The following is a 14480-nucleotide window of genomic DNA, read 5'->3' as shown; positions in this document are numbered from 1 at the left end:
TCAGCTCGAGTGAGCCCACATCTAGAGTGTTCTGTGCAGGACAGGAGAGACTTGGAGCTCCTGGAGCGGGTCCATCGGAGGGCAGCGAAAATGATTAAGTGACTGATCTTCATTAGGTGGAAGTGCTGAGGAAGCTGGGCCTGTTCAGCCTCGAGAAGAGGTGGCTGAGAGGGGCCCTTATCAAGATGTACAAATATCTAAAGAGGGGATTCCAAGAGTATGGGTTCAGGCTCTTCTTAGTGGTGCCAAGCAATGGGACAAGAGGCAATGGGCAGAAACTGATGCACAGACGTTCCACGTTAACATAAGGAAGACTTTCTTTACTGTGCAGTGACCAAGCACTGGAACAAGTTGCCCAGAGAGGTTGTGATGCCTCCACCACTGGCAATATTCCAGACCTGTCTAGACACAACCATGTGCCATGTACTCTGGGATGACCCTGCTTGAGCAGGGTGGTCAGACCAGATGACCCATTGTGGCCCTTTCCAACCTACCCAGACTGTGATTCTGTGAGGTGATATGGGGGGGGCAGATGGGTGAGGAAGGGAGTCCACACTTCTCTGTGCTGCTGGAGCCACCGTGGGGAGAGTGGGCTCTCTAATCTCCTCTGCCCAGGATGAAGAGCCAGCAAGCTCACCCAAACTCCTGTTCCAGCAAAGATGGGCTGCAGAAGCCAGTGGAGAATGTTTGTGTGCCCCACAAGTGCTTGTGCCTCCAGCCACTTCCCCATAGATACTTCACCAAGAGCAGTGGGACAGCTGAGTAGGAGCAGTTTTGGGGAGCTCTGAAGCCTCTGGTAGCCCTGGACCATCTCCATGGCCACACTCACAGTTGCAGCAAGCATTACCTCGTTCCGTCACACAGGTGCTCTGTGCTATGTTAGTACACACACGTGTGTGCACACAGTATCACATCTGGGCAAGGCTAGAATGGGGCACAGTGGATCATCTGGTCCAACTTCCCTGTTCAAGCAGAGTCATCCCAGAGCACATGGCATAGGATTCTGCCTAGACAGGTCTGGAATATCTTCCGTGAGGGAGACTCCACAACCTCTCTCGGCGACCAGTGCACAGTCACTTGCACAGAAAATAAGTTCTTCCTCGCATTCAGGTGGAACTTCTGTGCATCAGTTTTTGCTCATTGTGGAATCTCTTGTGCTGATTCAACAGTGTAGGGGGGCAGTAGAATGTAATATTACCCCTCCATGAGTTGCAGCTGGGATTAATTACTAGAGATTAAGAACACCTGTAACTAATGAGAACAAGTGCCATAAAAGGGTATAGCAAGAAGAGGAGTCAGATGGCTGCTGCAAGGATCCAGAGGAGTCACTGCTCAGAGGAACTGCTCCACAGGAAGCATTGAGAAGGTATGAAGCTTAGAAGCTATGGGATCCTTGCAGCTTAATGGTAATAGAACTGTTGCCGTGCACTGTTCTAATATATAAGGCAACACGATACGGTTTTGAATGCCGTCCAAAGACGGTCTTTTTAAAATGTCAAAGTGCAATGGTGTGGTAAGCTTAAAAAAGTCCTGTAGAAAAGTATCAGTAGAACTGGTTGAAAATGATATATCAGCTTAATATTCCAGTGCTGATGGGTGGGTGCTTGTCTTGCTTTTCTGCATCATCAAAAGGGCAGACTAACTCCCTATGGACTTCCCTTGGCACAGGAGCAAGACACACAGTCCAGCTCCTGCTATTGGAACATTGGAGCGAACTGAGGCAGCAGCCACAGGAAACTGATGTCCACAGCATTAAAACCTCCACAGAGCAATCAAAATATAGCACAGCCCACATCAAGGCAGTCAACCTCTGTGCTCAAGGGCATTGCCAGAGAAAGGGAGGAACTAGGGAGGCACAAGCACAGCATTTAATTTTTGTTCACCCTTTACACTGTGCCCTTTACACTGACACTATATCCGATGTCTTCCTTCAGATGTGTGTGCGGGGGAAAAATCTTTCCCAAATCTTATTTGTGTCTCTTTTAATAGTGTTTGGGGGTCTAGGAAGTCTAGCACTTACACTCTACGGCTGCCTGGCACTACGAGCTGGGGCAAATTACTTTACCTTATCCATGAAAAGTACTTTTCCCCTGCCTTTTAACCGAGTTCTCGGGAAGTGCACGGACCGCCCCGGCGCTGCCGCGGAGAACATGGCGGGCGGGGAGGAGGCGCGGCGGGCTGAGGCTGGTCCCGGGCGCCCCAACCAGGAACGTCCCGCTCTGGCGGTGGCGGACGGTGAGTGCGGAGCCAGGAGGGGAACAAAGACGGCGGGACGCGCTGGTTCCCGGCGGGTGGGGGCGAGGCGATGGATGCCCGGGGCGGAGGACCCTTTTCCAGCCCTTTGTTCGCTGCCGGAGGGAGCGCGGGGGCAAAATGGCGAAACCCCCGTTTCCCACCGTATTTACAACTCGGTCCCGCTCGTTTGGTGGGTGTGCGGGAAGCCTGACCGCGCTGTCCGCGGCCGGGATGGGATGGGATGCTGTCCCCACCTAGGCAGCCCTGGCCCGGGAGGGCCGCCTCTGCCCGAGGTCACTTTTACCCCACAGGGTGCAGCAGGGCAGTGAGGGGACGGGGAGCTCCAGATACTCCGGGCATCGGTATCGCAGGGTGCGGCCGCGGGGGAAGCCGCCTTTCCAAAACTCGCTCCGGCCAAAAAGTGTTGGAAGGGCACACAGAGGTGGTGCAGGCATGCTGAGAGAGAAAGAAACTCGAGGGGAAGTGTTTGTGCACATGTCCTCAGTCACAGGCTAGGGAAAAGCCAAGTTATGTTTTTTGAAAAGCATGGCCCAGTAATGTCTTTAATTATGTTCTTAGGAAAGTACAGATAAAAATGGGAAAAAGGTGTCTTTCCAGACTGACAGTGCTGCCTAATGCCACAACAGCGATGCAGTTGGAAGCATTTCTGTGAGTACTGTCTGGGACCCGTGTCTGCCACAGTTGCAGAATTAGCTAAGATAACTTTCCTGAATCCCTTCCCAGAAATGCGAAAATCAACTTTCCATTCATTGATGGGCTCTTTTACTTTTTTTTTTTGGTCTGCATATTTGCATTTTTTTGTTTGTTTGTTCATTTGTTCATTATCCTACAGATGCGTGAAGGACTGAATGAAGTAAGAAGTGGTTGCCGTGTGAAGGCAGCAGGGAAAAGACGAATTGCTAAGGAATTGGAAGAAATAACAAGGTTTCACAAAATGAGGCTGCGAATCAATGGATGGATGCTAACACTGAGAAGTCAAGGATTAAAGGTTCTCAAGCATTTCTGTAGCGTGGACCGCATCTTAACGCAAGGAAGTGTCTTTCAGACCTCATGTACAAAAAGTCAATTCCTCCAGTCCTTTGGTGTTGGCAGTAAAATGCAATCAGCAGTGTAGCTAAGGTGATTATGAACATGCAGAAATTATGTTGGGAGAGTACATGCAGTGGTGGTCCCTGAGTTTTTGAAGGTTACTTAGCAACTGTTGAGGAAGAGTCAGCAGGATGTAAGACTGATCTCTGGAGCCGTTCAGGTCCGATCCAGCTAGCTCTGGACCCTTGCTCCTCACAGTCTTACAAGGACAAAAGTAAAAGACTAGAGGTGCTCTTTCCTCTCGGAATGATCCATCATGATCCATCGTCCCACTTTATTGTGGAACCACTCCAGAGAAGTCCAAGGGAGGCAAAGAGAGGTCGGAGGTTTCTTCCCGGGAGATTTTAAGCGCAGGGGAAGGGGGGTGGAGAGGGGCTACAGCCAGTGGGATACAAGTGAGGAGAGGGGCGAGGGGAGGGGTAGACCAGGGAGAAACCACCACCACTAGGGCTTAGGGGAGAGGGGAAGACCATGTGATATGAGAGGGGAATCCCATGAGGATACAAATATACTATTCAGTATGTTTTTAAATACCAAACCCAGTGCAAAACAACAACTAAATAAACTATTTAGTGCAGTACAATAGCAGAGTATGACTAGCCTGGCATCCATAGACCACCAGCAAATGCTGTATAGGCAGAATACAAGGTAACTATCAGGATAGGCAGAAATTTTTTAAAAAGTGGCTTTCTTTAAAGTAAGATAAGCAAAGATATTTGATATTTGTCTTGTTTCTTGAAGAAACAAGTGATATTCTTGTCTCTTCGCAGCCTAGATGAAGGGGCTGGTAAGTAGGACTTAGAAACAAGTAAGATCTGTATAAAATTTTAAAGTAAAAATTGCCTATTTTCTTTCTTATTTCCCTTCCCCTTCACCTCTTCTTGTCTTCCCTGTTCTAGGCTTGGTGTTAGCCTCTTTGGTGTGCCCACAGGCAATTTACTGCCCCTTCACTTGCCAATCTAAAATATGTAGTTTCCTGCATACTACAGGTAAATTTTAACAAAGGCAAAAGGGCCTCCAGTCTTTGGAAAGAGTTTGAAGAACTATTACCTGGATGTTTCTGAGCGTTGTTCTGCTTCTAGCTGCTCAGCATGTCTTGGCTGCTCCAGATCTGCACACTCTGACCATGAGCAGCAATTCCTCCCTCAGCAATGGAAAGGGCCTGAGGAACCTGACCACAGAGGAAGATGGGGCAGTCAGAGTCACTGAGTCCGTTGCTATAATTGTCATTGCCATCTTCATCTGTTTGGGCAACCTGGTGATTGTTGTCACTCTGTATCGCAAGTCGTACCTTCTCACCTTGAGCAACAAGTTTGTGTTCAGCCTGACTCTCTCCAACTTTCTACTCTCCGTGCTGGTGCTGCCTTTTGTTGTGACCAGCTCCATCAGGCGAGAATGGATCTTTGGGGTTGTTTGGTGCAATTTCTCAGCCCTGCTCTACATGCTGATCAGCTCAGCCAGCATGCTCACTCTGGGACTCATAGCTATAGATCGGTAAGCTGCTCTTTGGCAATGAATTGTAACAAATTGTCTGCTCCTCTCATAGAGTAACCACTGCTTGTTCATAGAGTTGAGAAGCACTTGCAGAGGGTTACACGGTGTACTGATGGTGTATCATTTTTACTTCAGCCCCTCATGAAATTTTGATGTGGAGCAAGAGAAAGCGATACCATCAATAATGGAAAATGCAGACATTCATCCAGAGGTTTTTAAAGCTCTTGATGATATAATAGCATACTATTTAATAAACATGAAATAGTGACTTAAAATTCCAGATTATACCCTAAGCATACACTCACACATAAGAGCAGATTTAATGGTTGCATGTGTGCCTTCAGCCAAGTTTGACAGTCTTGACTGTGGTGATACCTACTTTTACATGTACCTGTTTCTAGAAACAGGGCTTCTGAGCCTGTTTGAAGCAAAAAGAACTAGATATCAGCATCATTAAAGCATGTTCTTTTCTTTATTGTATGTCTTTTATGCTCCTGTGGACTACTTATTTTCTTGCCCCGCAGGTACTACGCTGTGCTGTACCCGATGGTTTATCCGATGAAGATAACGGGCAACAGAGCAGTGGTAGCTCTTGTGTATGTGTGGCTGCACTCCCTTATTGGCTGCCTCCCTCCCCTTTTTGGCTGGTCCTCCTTGGAGTTTGACCAATTCAAGTGGATGTGTGTGGCAGCCTGGCACAAGGAGGTTGCCTACACGGCCTTTTGGCAGATCTGGTGTGCACTGTTGCCATTCGTGGTCATGATGATCTGCTACGGCTTCATATTCCGTGTGGCAAGGATTAAGGCCCGCAAAATTCACTGTGGGAGTGTTGTCATTGTGGAGGAGGACTCACAAAGGAATGGGAGGAAAAACTCCAGCACCTCCACGTCATCCTCTGGCAGCCGAAGGAACGCTTTCCAAGGGGTTGTTTACTCAGCCAACCAGTGCAAAGCTTTCATAACCATCTTGGTTGTCATTGGGGCTTTTGTCATTACGTGGGGCCCTTACATGGTAGTAATAACATCAGAGGCACTTTGGGGTAAAAACAGTATTTCCCCTGCTTTGGAGACATTGGCTACATGGCTGTCCTTTTCCAGTGCCATTTGCCATCCGCTAATTTATGGGCTGTGGAACAAAACGGTGCGCAAGGAACTCCTGGGAATGTGCTTTGGGGATCGGCATTACCGCAAGTCCTTTGTTCAGCAGCACAGGACATCGAGGCTCTTCAGCATTTCCAACAGGATCACAGGTAAGATGTGGCTGCAAAGGACACTTTCTTAATATCACCAAGAGCAAGACTTCCTGTCTGCCTGTGTTTGGCATGTTTCAGGGCTCTCTAAAGAGAGTTGGATGTTTCTGGAATTTTTAGCAGTCTTTTATCAGTCAGGTTATATTTGAAAGGAGAATTTTTCTCTTTTTTTATAGTTAACATTGTTCTCCTACTATAGTAAAACTTTCTCAGGCAGAGAAGACATAGTAATGAGGTCAATAAAAATAATTTATTTTCTTCTTTCTCAAGCATTTCCTTTTGTGTGCCTTTCATTTTGTGTTGCCCAGATTTGAGCTCTACCAAAAGTACTTTTTACTGTACTTTTTCTTTGATTAATGGCCTTATACTACAACTCTTTAAAATCCACTAAGGTTCCACTGGCATAACTTTTCTGCAAGTTCAACTTTTAGGCTTAATTGTTGGGAAGAAAAGATCCATAAGCAAAGTAAAACTGTGTTAAACCATAAAACTGTTTGGTGTGTTCCCAAGTTGCAGACTGAGTCCTCCAGTTGCTCAGTTTGGTGGCTTGGTTTGTTTTTTTTTTTTAAGTAGCAATGCAGTGACATTCAGATTTTTAATAATTTCCCTGATCATGTTCAGAAGCTTCCAAAAATAGAACATCTTCAAGGGATATTTCATGCAAAGGCAGGAACTGAAATTGGAAGGATGATCTAAAATGCAGAAGGAAGATGAGAGCAGCAAGGCATCTGTTATCTTTTCTGCAACCTGGGAACATTGGGAGAGACTGTCATGCAAATGAAAGAGTTATGGAGCTGTAGCCACATAACCTCCAGGAGCTTTGACAAGTCTGTATCCAGGAAGTGCTATGGATTAATACATTGGAAACTGAAGTGGGGAGGGAAAAGACTAGAAATTTCTTTCTTTTTCCAAGCGATAAACTTGAAGCTGTCAGCTTCTTATTAGATATCTTAGCTAGAGGCTGATAGGGAGGAGAAAAAGACTCCCAGCAAACTCACAACAGAATCTCAGGGTGGGATCCAAAGCATCACCTTTGTAAAAATCCCACAATCTCCTCCCTTCTTGTTTTGGAGATTTGAAAGAAGTTGGGCATCTCTGTGCCCCAACCTTGCTCCTGAGATTCTTCCCACACTAATGGCCTGTCACAGCTGCCTGTGGCTACCAGGTTATTCTCTGTCTAGCAGATGCCTGGCCAATCTCCCCATACATGTGAGAGCATATGTTTGGTGCTCAGCCTGTCTGGCTGATAAAACACACAGATGCAGCAAGAGTGGGAGGGAGATGGTGTAGCAAGAAAGGAGACTTGCTTTTCCAAACCTGAAAGGTGCTGACTGGATTTCTAAGATGGGAAGTCCAGAAGCTGTGTCTCTCTGCTTCACCAAGGTAAGTTTTATATGCAGAATAATAAAGAAGGCAGTAGAGTGGATATTACTAGAAGGTTGCAGAGGTTTTTACCTCTCCAAGCTCCTTAACCATTCACTGTGTAACAAAAACAAAACTTTCTTGCAGATTTGGGACTATCTCCTCACCTTACTGCCCTCATGGCAGGTGGGAGGCCATTGGGAAACAGCAGCAGCACAGGAGATACAGGTTTCAGCTGCTCACAGGATTCAGGTAACTGCAAGTTTTTTGGTCCCTACTTGGGCAGAAGTTTGCCCTTGGCAGCAGTCTTGTGGCAGCAGTCAATAGTTGCAGCCACAGATGTCTCCTGGTGGACAAATAACATGAAGCATCTGTTCTAGCTGTTCCAACAAAACTACTGCAGTTGCTTTTTTCCTCCCTTGCCCTCAATAGATTTACTTGCGGAATGGTGGCACACTCCCTTGGTAATGTGTCCTGGGAACAAGACTCGGTGCTTTTGTGCCCTTCTCCTTCAGTTTCTGTTGTTCTTTGGAGACTTTCTCTGTATCCATAAGGAACAGAGCAACAAAGTGCTGTGAACAATGTGCTTCTTTGTTTCCTATTTTGTAAGAGACCTTGTCTTGTTCATCCTGCAGTGTAAACATAAACACTTAGGATGGTTTCAGCTTATGATTTCATTACTACTTAAGATCTCTCAATTGAAGATGGCTTGGAAAAGGGAAAAAGAGTTCTGATGGTAATTTTCTATTCAGATCTCTTGCTAGATTTTTCTGGCAGTTAACTCAGCTACCAGTCCTTAACTGCAGTAGTTATTTTAGAGAGTATTTCTGCTCTAGAGACACCAGAGGGTGATCTTTTAAGGGTTGCTTGGTGTAAGGAGTTTGTTTCCTACTTTTGTAAAGGAAGTCTGTGTTGCAGTGTGATGCGATTCCCTCTTTCAGCTATCCCAGTTCCTCCCGGTTGTGCCAATACCTTCTCCCTTCCCCTCTCCTTGCCTCCTGCTGAGAGCTGTCCATCAATCTCAGTAGGTCAGCAAGGCCATTGTCTGATTGGCGAAGTTCAAAAGATGCCTCTCAGCCCTGGGGACAATTGGGCCATCGGAGTGTCATTGTCCCCTGAGCCTTCCCCCCTCCTACCTGGTTGGTGGCACATCTATCCCTTCCTCCCTCTCCCCCCGAGCTTAAAAGGACACTGAGACCATGCGGTTGGGATTCTGTTGGAGCTGTTACCAAGATTCAGAGATCAGTGACCCTGGAATAAAACTCTGGATTAAGCCCTCCGCAGAATCAATCTCCTTTCCATCTTCACCTCGCCTAAAGCTTCTCCATCGGAGGTTATATCTGAATTCCTGCTTGTCTGGACTTGTCTAAGTGCTTGGCTGCAATATACAGCCAGCCAAAAGGTGTCTCTGAGGTGAAACCCCACAGCTGCCACCTCTGGCCAAGCAGCAAGGCCCAGAAGAGCCCAGGCACGTTCCACCCGGTAATATTGGGATTATTTTCCAATAAGTCTGTGGAGCTGGGATTTATTTTTGGTAGTTGTTTTCTGTCTGTTGTAGATATTCTGCAGTTGTATGTGATAAAAGAGAGCAGCCTCCTGGTAAACCTGCCTCAGTTAAGAGAATGTGGTGTTACCATCTTGTGACAGCAGTTTAAACAAATGAACAAAACTGAAGTGATGCCAAAATGCTGTTAGAAGTGCCATTGCTGGTTAAGGAGGGAGCGCAGTTCATAGCCTGGGAATAGACACACGGTGATCTACTGAGAAATACTGTTTCACTTTGTATGCTTTTACTGTGAGTTACTAGAGAGCAGAAGGAAGCCTTAGTCCCTCTTGCGTGTTGCTTGCTGCACATGATCCTGGGGCCTGCAATGCCCAGTCTCTAATCGGAATATTTCCCAATCCTTTCAATGAAAACTGACCTCATTCTTCTCCTGTGCAGTGTTTAATGTGAGCTGAAATTTACTCACAAAAGCTGGATTTAGACCTCTTTTGAAGGAACTGCTGAAAATAGGTTGAAAATGTTTTGTTACCATATTGTATCTCCATGTTACTGTTTTACTTGGGGGTTCTTGCTCTTTTCAGGAACAGATACAACACTTCTTGAAGATTATAGCTCAGATGGCCCTCATGCCCCGCACTGCATCTGTCCTCCTCGAAGGAGGAGTTCAGTGACATTTGAAGATGAAGTGGAACAAATCAAAGGTGAGTGTAGGGGTAAGTATGAAAATGCTCAGAGTCAACTATACTGAATGCTCAGGAAACCTCACAGGACCTTGAGAATTGTCTTGAAAAGTATCTGACCACTGTGTGCCCTGACAGACCTGATCATTCATGCAGGTACAACAGAAAGCAAAACCAGGCCTTTCTTCTAGATCTCAAGTAGCAGCAGTCAAGGACAAGAGTTAGAAGCTGGGATTCCCTGCATATATAAAAATTAAATTGCACAGCAGTATCCTCTCTGCAATTCCACTCATCTTAGTGGCTGTTACAAGTTTTGCCTGTTTTGTGTTTCTTGGGAAATATATTTTCCTGCCCTCATATTTTGGTTGCATTATCTCTGTGGTTCTCATTTGCTGTCTCTTGTCAAATTTGTCACTTACAGACTTGAAATTCTTCCATTTACAGACTTCAATGATTTGAATATAATTTTATTCTGTTTAATTTACTTTTTCTTACTTAAATTCTACTTTGCTTTACTGGGTGTGTTCTTCAGCATGTATGGGTGAAAACAGATGAACCACATGCAATTTTTTCAGTCAGCTTGTTGATTCTGGGCTAGCAGAACATTGCAGTGATCATCTGTAAAATGTCAGAACATTAATTTATTCTGATAGTTACAAAAATTTAAATAGAAGACTTGATAATAACAACTGAGTTTTCTAAACAATATGTGATTGTGGACAGGATGAAAATGAGCAGAATGCCTTTAAGAATCAAGTAATAATAAAACCTGAAATAATGAGAATTTTTTCTATGGAATTTTTAAACATCTTGGCAAAATTCTCTTTTGCCCTCTTCCCAGCATGAGATTAATATTTCCTTGTACAAACACATTAGCATACATTTCCCACTATCTTTCTGAGTGATTACCTAGGAGCAGACATCTAATTTCTTGTGAGAATGAAAGAGGAAAGTCTCAGTGCACAATTCCCCACAGGTTTAGCAGTTCTCCCTGGTGAGTCTCAGGCTTTTCAGCATCCCTGAGGCTTTAAATTATTTCAGCAGCCTCACTGAAGAGTTACATTTAGGATGAACTCTTGTATTGGTCAACATGTTGGTGGGTAGAGAGGTGTACAGATGCTACGAAAATAGCTGCAGATTATCCCAGGTCTGAGGCTCTGGAAGCTTTGTGTTCATAGAATGGTGTAGGAAGCTTGAGTATTGTTGGTAAATAACTTTTGGAAAATAACTCTGTAGTTATTTTCCAGAGGGCATGTTCATGCCTTTACAACAGGATCTATATTAGTTTTCAAGAATTTGCACAGCCATGCTTACCAACTGTTACCTGTTTTTTTTTTTTTCAGAGGCTGCAAAGAATTCTTTTCTTCATGTAAAAGCTGAAGTGCATAAATCTCTGGACAGTTATGCAGCCAGTCTGGCCCGAGCTATAGAAGCTGATGTGAAACTCAGCCTGTTTGGAGAAGATGCTTTACCAGGAGCCCTGTTCCCCTCATGGACTCTGGCAGGAAGCAGTGGGAACATCCGGCGTGGTGCCAGGCCCCATGCCAGCCAAAGACTGAAGCTGCAGAGCATCGATGAAGGGAACATTTGACACAAGCACTGGCGTGGGAAAACAGAATGAAACCACTAAGCAGGTCCTACTTCAGCTGGTAGTGTTTCACCAGAACCAGGACACCTTGTCAGGATGTTTCCTGTGTTTTTTCACATAGAAACAGCTGGGTTCTGGTACTTGCATTAGCATTTTACAGCAGTGTTTGTTTACTGGTTGGCGTGCTACTGACTCTTCTGCACATCATTATCATACAGCACATAAGGAAAGCAGGACTTGGTTTCATTGACCACATCATTAGTCAGTTGAATCTTGGGTCCATTGGCCAAAGCTGATACAGGAACAAAACAGAAAAGGTATGTGCAGTGTTTAATTCATTGTTACATCCATCCTCTTCTGACCACCACGATAATCAGCTGAGACTTGATAGCTGTAGTGCTCTGATAGGAGCTTGTGCATTGGATAAGACATAAAGCCTTACTCCCAGCTGAACAACGTGGACTTCACTAAAGACAAAACCTGAACTTTTCCCAGCGCTCATGCAGATTATGGTCCTGCTTACCTTTGCTGGGGGATATTTCTGTCTGTTCAGCCATCAGAATGCCATATCTGACATTGGACTGTGTTTTGCTTCAGCGGCATGGGACACCAGCTCCTCTGGATGTAATGAATGGGAGTAAACGTGCTGGGAACAGCACAGAGGTGGGATCTGAGGAAATCATTAGTGCAGAATTCTTGGTTTCTTTGAGGACTTCAGCTCATGTTTTGCTGTTATTAAAAGGGCACTCTGTGGCTCTGCTAAACCTGACAGAATATAAATGAGATATTATCACTTCATATTCAGGATTCATCTTCTAGAGAGAAGACAGCTGGTTTTTTGGTTTTTTTTTAATCATGAGGGAATGTAGTATTTAAGCTGTAGTTACCTCAGTGCTTTTATTTCTTGGAGTATTAATTCATTAATCTCAAAAATAAGAACGTTTGGCACTTATATTGCACTTTGCATGTTCTTAAGCACTGTACAGACATTACCTTGTTAGGCCTCTGTGAGAGGGTTGATCAGCCCTGCTTGCCAAAGAAGGAAAACTGAGCACAGCCAAGCGGCTGGCAGTGAAACAAGATGCAAAGGTGGCAAGTTTTATAAGGAAAAGAGGGATGAGGTGGATCATTCAAGTATATCCAGCTTGAGGAACCTTTCTGTGCCTTTGTGGGCTACCCCCTTCCTTACTTTGTGGCGTTAAAACCCTGCCTTACTGTGTATGCCAGAGAGATGTAAGTGAGCAGGATAATTCCTTGGGGGTGGGTGTCAGTAGCAAATGGACTTAAGGACCAAGGGTTTGCGTTTGTTTACTCTGTGTCTGCTCGTCTGTGCCTCTACCTTTCCCCAGAAGTGCTTTGTATGAGGTTTTGCTGCAGATTGTTTGGAAATCATGATCAGAATGTTTCCATCTGGGTAAAAATGGGGTGTACACTCATTGAGTTTTGTCTTTGTATGACTTACTCAGAGGCACAGAAGCGAAGTGTTATGAGGCAGAGCCTCGGTCCAGTACTGTATTTAGATGTCCTATTTGTCTTTATTCCTGACTCAGAGATGTATTTCAGCTTATATCCATCTCTGGACAAAGCAACTTGACTTTCTGAACTAGCCTGAATCCCATTGTGTTCCCATGTAAAATATAACTGCATGCTTAAAATTCAGTACATGGTTTGCTGGTTTAAGAACAGGCTGTTACAGCAAGAACACTTAAGCTCCAGAAAGCTGGCTCTTAGCATAATGCAGGAATAAATAAATTAATAATAGGGAGGTTCTAACTCCTGCATTTTGTACTTCTAATGTGTTAGAGAGATTGTACCTGTGGGCACTCATTAGGAAAAAAAGAACCAAAAATCCCAGTATTTGCCAGGTAACGCTCTGCAGTGAGGTCATTATTGCTGTCGCTACTGTTACCATTCCAATCACAGTCCCTTGTCGTATTCAACACTCGTTAAGCTGTGCACTTGCCTGGAAATTTTTTTTATTCTGTATTCCTGCTTGAAACAAGTTGAGCAGGGCCGTTGCTGAATGTCAGAAGGGCACACACTGTATGAATGCATTGTGGAGGAGTAGGTGCTGGCCCAAAAGGCTGTGTTTAGGAGAAAAAATTCCAAGGCACATGTGGAAGCACAAAATCGATAGTATTGTGTAAAAAGTACATTTTTCACACAGGTACTGAGACAAATGCAGCCTTCAAGCAGGTCAGGGGGGTTGCAAGAGTTTACACCATGGCTGAATTTGGCTGCCTGTGTTAATGTCAGTAATCTGTTATTTAGTGTAAATGTTGTGCATGTTTTTGTACCGACATTATAACCCTTCCATAACTTTGTTATTACCAGAGTCGTTCTCTTACTGGAGTTGTCATTAACAAAAGCAGTAATTGAGAAATGCACACGTTTTGTAAAACTGTATTCCCGTCTTAAATACAGAAGAGAAAAAAAACCAGTTTCTTTCAAGTTCCTGATGATCTGTGGTGTTTGTACTATTATTTCAACTTACATTCACCTTTAAGTATTTTACTTTTAAACGTGTGTCCAGCTTGGCGGGATGATGCTGTCAGGCGCGGCAGCTAGAGCCGTTTCCAGGACAGGGCCGTGTCCCAGGTGGAGCACAGCTCCCTCCCCACCGCGCGGCCTTTGGGAGCGCGGCCGCGCCGGGCGCACCACCGGGGCGGGGCCCGAGGCCACCCCCACAAGACCACGCCCCTTGCCGTGCGGCCGCGCCCCCTTAGCATCTCCCCTCCCGCCTGTTCCGGCCCTCCCCGGCCATGGAGGCCGTGCTGTGCTCCGAGCACGGTGAGGGGCGGCCCGGGGGCCTCCATGAGGGGCGGTGTATGGGGGGCTCGGCCTGACCAGTTCCGTTCTTTTCCGTTCCGCAGGGTCCCTCTGCTTCCTGAAAACGGGCGTCCGCGATGGCCCCAACAAAGGGAAGAGCTTCTACGTGTGCGGCACGCAGGGCCCCGCTGCCTGCGGCTTCGTCCTCCCAGCGCCGTAGGTGCAGGGCAGGGGCGGCAGGAGGGGGACGATGCGACAGGGGACACACTTGGCTGTCCTGAGGGAAGTTCACTGCTTTGTGAGCAATCTCAAACTTGTTTTCTTACGTAGCCTTTGTTTTGTCGCAAGTGATTGCTTTGCGGTGGCAGTTTCCTGGGCAGTTCGTCTTGACTGTATTCTTCCGCTTCTCCTTTCCTCCCTTCAGGGTTCCTGCTTCTCAGTGCTTGATCCATGAGGGGTGCGTGGTGGAGCTGCAAGTCCTGGTTCAGC

At 45.8% G+C, this 14480-nt stretch overlaps 3 protein-coding genes across 7 annotated transcripts in view; 2 read left to right on the top strand and 1 right to left on the bottom strand.

Annotated features, from left to right (window-relative positions):
• Positions 1 to 2595, bottom strand: part of TIPRL (TOR signaling pathway regulator) — a 9614-nt gene extending 7019 nt beyond the window's left edge. Inside the window, exon 1 of the mRNA XM_014306853.2 lies at positions 2540 to 2595. Coding sequence (XP_014162328.2) covers positions 2540 to 2595 — 56 coding nt within the window. The remainder of the gene's footprint in view (positions 1 to 2539) is intronic.
• GPR161 (G protein-coupled receptor 161) lies at positions 1259 to 11450 on the top strand. Of its 5 annotated transcripts, none has more exons than XM_031056667.1 (8): positions 2171 to 2235; positions 2815 to 2904; positions 3089 to 3375; positions 4245 to 4839; positions 5364 to 6088; positions 7598 to 7702; positions 9536 to 9667; positions 10978 to 11450. In XM_031056667.1, the coding sequence occupies exons 4-8, from the start codon at positions 4400 to 4402 to the stop codon at positions 11223 to 11225; spliced, it is 1650 nt and encodes a 549-aa protein (XP_030912527.1). In that variant the 5' UTR covers positions 2171 to 2235; positions 2815 to 2904; positions 3089 to 3375; positions 4245 to 4399; the 3' UTR covers positions 11226 to 11450. The 5 variants fall into 5 exon arrangements, with proteins under 5 accessions (XP_030912529.1, XP_030912527.1, XP_005420589.1 ...); XM_005420532.2 differs by having other exon boundaries at positions 9536 to 9655; positions 10978 to 11225; XM_031056669.1 differs by lacking the exons at positions 2171 to 2235; positions 2815 to 2904 and adding an exon at positions 1259 to 1366.
• Positions 11451 to 13983: 2533 nt separating this feature from the next.
• TTF2 (transcription termination factor 2) overlaps positions 13984 to 14480 on the top strand; it is an 18660-nt gene continuing 18163 nt past the window's right edge. The window contains exons 1-3 of the mRNA XM_005420531.1: positions 13984 to 14012; positions 14096 to 14207; positions 14416 to 14480. The exon at positions 14416 to 14480 is cut by the window's right edge and continues 19 nt beyond it. Coding sequence (XP_005420588.1) covers positions 13985 to 14012; positions 14096 to 14207; positions 14416 to 14480 — 205 coding nt within the window. The 5' untranslated portion in view covers position 13984. The remainder of the gene's footprint in view (positions 14013 to 14095; positions 14208 to 14415) is intronic.

This window comes from Geospiza fortis, unplaced genomic scaffold (assembly GCF_000277835.1).
Source record: "Geospiza fortis unplaced genomic scaffold, GeoFor_1.0 scaffold1, whole genome shotgun sequence".
NCBI classification, from domain to species: Eukaryota; Metazoa; Chordata; class Aves; order Passeriformes; family Thraupidae; genus Geospiza; species Geospiza fortis.
This window is presented reverse-complemented; position numbering and strand designations above follow the sequence as displayed.

Excerpts from the sequence above, each read along its gene's own strand:
- GPR161 (XM_031056669.1), top strand. The coding sequence starts at position 4,400 with ATGTTTCTGAGCGTTGTTCTGCTTCTAGCTGCTCAGCATGTCTTGGCT. Across the intron at positions 4,840-5,363 it reads GGACTCATAGCTATAGATCG|GTACTACGCTGTGCTGTACC; the intron begins GTAAGCTGCTCT and ends CTTGCCCCGCAG. Across the intron at positions 9,668-10,977 it reads AATCAAAGGTGAGTGTAGGG|AGGCTGCAAAGAATTCTTTT; the intron begins GTAAGTATGAAA and ends TTTTTTTTTCAG.